General features: G+C 44.1%; 1 protein-coding gene across 1 annotated transcript in view; it reads right to left on the reverse strand.

Annotated features, from left to right (window-relative positions):
• LOC105521951 overlaps window positions 1-5,341 on the reverse strand; it is a 40,775-nt gene extending 35,434 nt beyond the window's left edge. Inside the window, exon 1 of the mRNA XM_011956327.1 lies at window positions 5,155-5,341. Within this exon, the coding sequence (XP_011811717.1) occupies window positions 5,155-5,298 (144 nt within the window). The 5' untranslated portion in view covers window positions 5,299-5,341. The remainder of the gene's footprint in view (window positions 1-5,154) is intronic.
• Between the last annotated feature and the right edge of the window lie 690 nt (window positions 5,342-6,031).

The raw sequence follows: 6,031 nt of genomic DNA on the forward strand, positions 1-6,031 counted from the left end.
GTGCTGGGATTACAGGCTTGAGCCACCGCGCCCGGCCTATAATGTCACTTTGAAATCTGTTGTTGTCGATCAGACAAGACGGCTCACGCCTGTAATCCCAGCACTTTGGGAGGCTGAGGTGGGCGGATCGCGAGGTCAGGAAATCGAGACCATCCCGGTGAACACAGTGAAACTCCGTCTCCACTAAAAATACAAAAAAATTAGCCGGGCCTGGTGTCGGGCGCCTGTAGTCCCAGCTACTCGGGAGACTGAGGCCGGAGAATGGCGTGAACCCGGGAGACGACGGAGCTTGCGGTGAGCTGAGATTGTGCCGCTGCACTCCGGCCTGAGAGACAGAGCGAGACTCCGTCTCAAAAAAAAAAAAAAATACAAAAGTTAGCCGGGCATGGTGGCACACACCTGTAATCCCAGCTACTTAGTAGGCTGAGCCAGGAGAATCGCTTGAATCTGGGAAGCAGAGGCTGCAGTGAACCAGGATTGCACCACCTTACTCCAGCCTGGGTGACAGAGCAAGACTCTGTCTCAGGAAAAAAAAAAAAAAAATTGTTGCCAACAACATGAATCTCAAACACATTATGCTTAGCAAAAGAAGTCAGATACACAAGAATATATACTGTATGGTTCTATTTTTTGCAAGGTTCAAGAATAGGCAAAACTATTCCATGACAATAGAAATCAGAATAGAGGTTGTGTCTGAGCAGAGAGGAGGGCAGAGAATAGAAACTAACATGAGGGAACTATTCAGGGTTTATGGCTATGCCTTATCTTTATTAGGGCTTTAATTACATAGGTATATAAATTTACCAAACTCATCACCCTATACACTTGATATCTGTGCATTTTATGGTATTCAGTTGTACCTTAATAAAAATGTATTTGTTAACAAAAAAGCTCTTTATTACATAAATATGTAGTAAGAAATTGTATTGGTTGTTTTATGAAGCAGAGTGACTTCCTGAGTAATTTACACTGTATTTTTATTGCTGCGTCTTTCTGAGAAAGGAAGTAGATTCATGTTTTCCCATACCAAAGAAGGTAGCCAGGCCTTTGTTCATAGGGTCTTAGAACTCCTAATGCACAGCAGGGACTTCGTTTTTCAGGACTTAAAAAATTGTCAGGAACCTAAAACACAACCGTCAAATAACTCTAGATCGGCGAAAATTTTAAACTGAAATGTGCCAGAGGGTTGAGACAGGAGGAAAGCTGGCTCCTTGAAATGGAAACAATGCTGAAGCTGCAGGTGCAGTGGATAGGAGGACCCTCAGTAGGGGGTCCCGGAGCCCTTCTGGTGTTAAGAGCCCAGGTGCAGCAGTTTAGGGACCTTAACAAAGACCCCTGAGACTGGCAGAGAGGGGTTGAGACACAGTTTTTTGCCTTCAGATGGCTAAGAAGAAAAGCAAGAGCTATCCCTGTGGCTGAAGGGCCTGACTCACTTCTACTCTGGATAAACTGCAGAAACTCTGGAGTTCTTATACAATACAAAGGTTGGAGAGGAAAAATGATACTGGACTTTTTTTTTTTTTTTTCTGCCAACCTAGTTAAAGGGAGGCTTAAGCCAGATTATATTTGATATAGAAAAAAAAGAAAAGACAAAAGCCCTTGCCATTTCTCATACCCAATTGTTGTGAAAATTCTCATACCTAATATAATATCAATTAAATGTCATGCATCACTGTTACAGAAGAAAAAGCAGACATATATCTTTTACTCTTAAAGATGACGTTAAAATAACTTTGCAATTATAAAAAGATACTGTTTTAAAATAAAATGTATTTAAATAACTCATGAAAAACGGACAAAATGCTTTTTAAGTTCCTAAGGAGGTTGACAAAATTATGAGAATGAAAGAAGTTTGAGAGTCGAAAAAGTTTCGGAAATGCTGCTGCAGGCAATAGAGTACACAGAAATTTTGTGTGCTTAGTTACCTTTAGCAGAGTGACACAATTAGCTTTGGGGGTTTTGTGTGTGTTGTCTTTTTTTGTTTGTTTGTTTGTTTGTTTGTTTTGAGACAGTGTCTTGCTCTGTCATCCAGGCTGGAGTGCAGTGCAGTGGGACGATCTTGGCTCACTGCAATCTCTGCCTCCCAGGTTCAAGCCATTGAAGCCGGGAGCCTCTGGCGTAGCTGGGACTCCCTAGTAGCTGGGACTACAGGTGCACGCCACCATACCCAGCTGTATTTTCAGTAGAGACAGGGTGGTCTCGAACTCCTGATCTCAGGTGATCCGCCTGCCTCAGCCTCCCAAAGTGCTGGGATTACAGGCACGAGCCACCATGCCCAACCTGTGTGTTGTCTTTTTGTTTTGTAGAGGCAAGATCTGTGCTCCAGGCTGGAAAAGTAGGAGACCAGTTATAAGACTGTAAATAGTTCAAGAGATGAAGTTTCAGTTAAGACGATCTAGATCTAGATTGCTGAATTTGAGAGATGTTTCTGATAAAATAAATGGAAAGGACCTTGTGACCCCCACATAACTATAGCCACATCTGTCTTCAAGATCTAGGTCTAGGCTGGCACTACCCAATAGAATTTTCTATGATGATGGAAATATTCTACATCTGTCCTATCCAATATGAGAGCCTCTAGTTACATGTGAGCACTTGAAATGTAGCTACTGCAATAGAGGAACTGAATTTTATTTATTTTTATTTTTATTTTTTTGAGACAGAGTCTTGCTTTGTTGCCCAGGCTGGAGTGCAGTGGTGCAACATCGGCTCACAGCAACTTCTGCCTCCCAGGTTCAAGCTGTTCTCCTGCCTCAGCCTCCTGAGTAGCTGGGACTACAGGCATGTGCCACCACGCCCGGCTAATTTTTGTATTTTTAGTAGAGATGGGGTTTCACCATGTTTGCCAGGCTGGTCTCAAACTCCTGACCTCAAGTGATCCACCTGCCTCGGCCTCCCAAAGTGCCAGGATTATAGGCATGAGCCACCACGCCCAGCCAGAAACTGAATTTTAAATTTTATTTAATTTTAATTAACTTAAGGTCGGGTATGGTGACTCATGCCTGTAGTCCCAGCACTTTGGAAGGCTGAGGTGTGTGGATCGCTTGAGCCCAGGAGTTTGAGACCAGCTGGGCATCATGGCGATACCCTCTCTCTACCAAAAAATACAAAAATTAGCTAGGCATGGTGGCATGGGCTGGTAGTCTCAGCTAATCGGGAGACTGTGGTAGGAGAATCACTTGAGCTTGGGAGGTTGAGGTTGCAGTGAGCCGTGAGTTGCACTCCAGCCTGGGTGACAGAGTGAGACCCTGTCTCAAAAATAAATAATTTAAATGATCACATATGACTAGCGGATACCATATTGAACATCACAAGTCTTGGCCATTAATTTGAGTTGCTTGATGAATATCTCCACATAAATTTTATAAGCACTTCCAACACAATAGTTCATATTCTGCCTCCCACTACATTCACAGCATTTCCTGTCTAATGTTGCCTATGTCGTTTAAAACACCATCATCTTGTGAGTCATTCAGGGTTAAAACTGAGAAGTCGTTCGTTCATTTCACAAACAACTATGGAGTACATACTATATGCCAGCCAGTATACAAGGCAATGGAAATACCATAATGAATATAGTCCTCATAGAAAATGATAATGTTTATAATTAACTCTCTGCATCAGGAAAAATAGTCTCTTCTCCCTCCTTTGCAAGGGAGTCTTGCAACACCTTCCACATCCAAACATTCACCCCATGCCTCCTCCACTTTCACATCCTTGATAGCAGATATTTTTGTCTCTTCCACTTACTGCTGTATCAATAGTGCACAGAGGAGTTGAAATGGGGGTAGGAGTGGGTGATAAATACTTGCGGAATTAATTTATGTTCTCTTTTCCTTTTTTTTTTTTTTTTTTGAGACAGAGTATTGCTCTGTCACCCAGGCTGGAGTGCAATGGCGAGGTCTCAGCTCACTGTCACCTCCACCTCCCGGGTTCAAGCGTTTCTCCTGCCTCAGCTTCCCCAGTAGCTAAGACTACAGGTACATGCCACCACGCCCGGCTAATTTAGTATTTTTAGTAGACACGGGGTTCCACCATGCTGGCCAGGCTGGTCTCGAACTCCTGACCTCAAGTGATCTGCCCACCTCTGCCTCCCAAAGTGCTGGGATTACAGACATGAGCCACCACACCCAGCTATGTTCTCTTTTTAATCGTACCACTCTGATTTTTTTGTTTCCTCCCTTCTTTCCACTAAACCATGAAAATGGCCTAGCTATGCCAGAGAACTATCATATAAGCTTACTGGAAGTATTTAAAACCTCACTCTTAGTGTGTGGTCCTCAGTCCAAGGGCAGCATCATCATCTGGGAGCTTGTTAGAACTGTAGAAACTCAGTCCTGACCCCAGACTTACTACATCAGAATCTGCTTTTTAACAAGACCTCCCAGGTGATTCATATGCATGTTAAAGTTTGAGAAGCACTCCTCAAAGCACAGATCCAAGCACATTTTTATCTGGCTTTAAAATCTTTGATGTCTTTCAAACTGCACAGAGCCGTATTTATGCAAAGTATTCAGCCTGGCATTCAAAGCTCTACAATGTGACCTCTGTCAACTTGTCAACCTTTTCTCTCTCTCAGTCCCTACAGTCCTATGCTCCATCCAGATTGGTGACATCTCTCCTCAAACACATCCAATACTCTTCCCATTCCCACACCTTTTTCCCAATGTATTCCCTCTTTTTTGAAAGGTTTCTTCCTCTATTCACTCCAACCACCTTGAAAATCCCACTCTTCCTCTGAAGCACACTCAAACCTGGGCTCTCCCAGGTGGCATTTTATAGACCCCCTAGTTCAAAATAATGTCTACCTCCCATGTCTTTAGCAACATTTATACCTCTATTAACTCTTATCACATTCTCTTTCAGTTATGTGTATACCCGTCTCCCCCACTTCACCTCGAGCTCCTAGAAAGTGGGGATAGTCTTTTATTCTTCCTCAATGTCTACTACACTGCCATATATAACAGGTGCTCAAGGTCTGTTGAAATGAACTGAAGGAAAAAGGATTTATAATGACCTATAGGAAGACATCCATGGACACTGTCTCAGCTCCCCTCTCCCGGCATCCGGTTCCTCCCATGGCCCAAAGTATGGCAGTTTCTATGGCCTCAGGAGTGGGACCAGTTCGTTTCAAGGGAGGGCTACATCATATACCTCTGAGTTTATCTTGGCTGCCACCTGCTTCCGGCTCCGATTCCCAGAAAACAGCATCCAAAGCCCCCAAATAAAAAAAACAAATAGTAATAGAAGGCTGACACATGATGGCAGTGGGATGTCCATCCCCCAAATTGGTGCCATTTCTCAACCCCATGCTCTTCTCAGCCAAAGAGTTTTCTGCCTCAAGGCTGTGACTCCATATGACATCACAATGGGCATCCCAAGGTAAATCTGATGGCATCCAGCCAATGTGCATGCTACTTAGGTCTCTTCTCTGAGCCACACCCAGAGTACCATCTGCTGCCCCTTCCTGCAGTTGTCCACAGGCTCTGCTCTGACAGCCAAAGCTCAAGCTAGACAGCTTGTCATTAAGTAGGGAGGATGGAGGCAAGGTTTTAAAGAAGCAGGCCTCCCAAGTGGCCCGTTCTGCCCTACAAGCATTTTCTCTGGAGCCAGTCACTCCCTGGAAGTCCAGGTATGGTGTTAAATGTCCCAAACCACAAACTAGAATATAAGGTCAAGTAATTTTTTTTTTTTTTTTTTTTTGAGCTGGAGTCTCACTCTGTCTCCAGGCTGGAGTGCAGTGGCACAATCTCAGCTCACTGCAACCTTTGCCTCCCGGGTTCAAGCCATTCTATTGCCTCAGCCTCCCAAGTGGCTGGTAATTACAGGCGCCCACCACCACATCTAGCTAATTTTTGTAATTTTAGTAGAGAAGAGGTTTTGCCATATTGACCAGGCCGATCTTGAACTTCTAACCTCAGGTGATCCACCTGCCTTGGCCTCCCAAAGTGCTGGGATTACAGGCGAGCCACCACGCCCAGCCTGTTTTGATTTTTAGATCCCACAAGTAAGTGAGAACACGCAACATTTG

The sequence above is a fragment of the Colobus angolensis genome, unplaced genomic scaffold (assembly GCF_000951035.1).
Source record: "Colobus angolensis palliatus isolate OR3802 unplaced genomic scaffold, Cang.pa_1.0 Scaffold413, whole genome shotgun sequence".
Classification (NCBI taxonomy): domain Eukaryota; kingdom Metazoa; phylum Chordata; class Mammalia; order Primates; family Cercopithecidae; genus Colobus; species Colobus angolensis.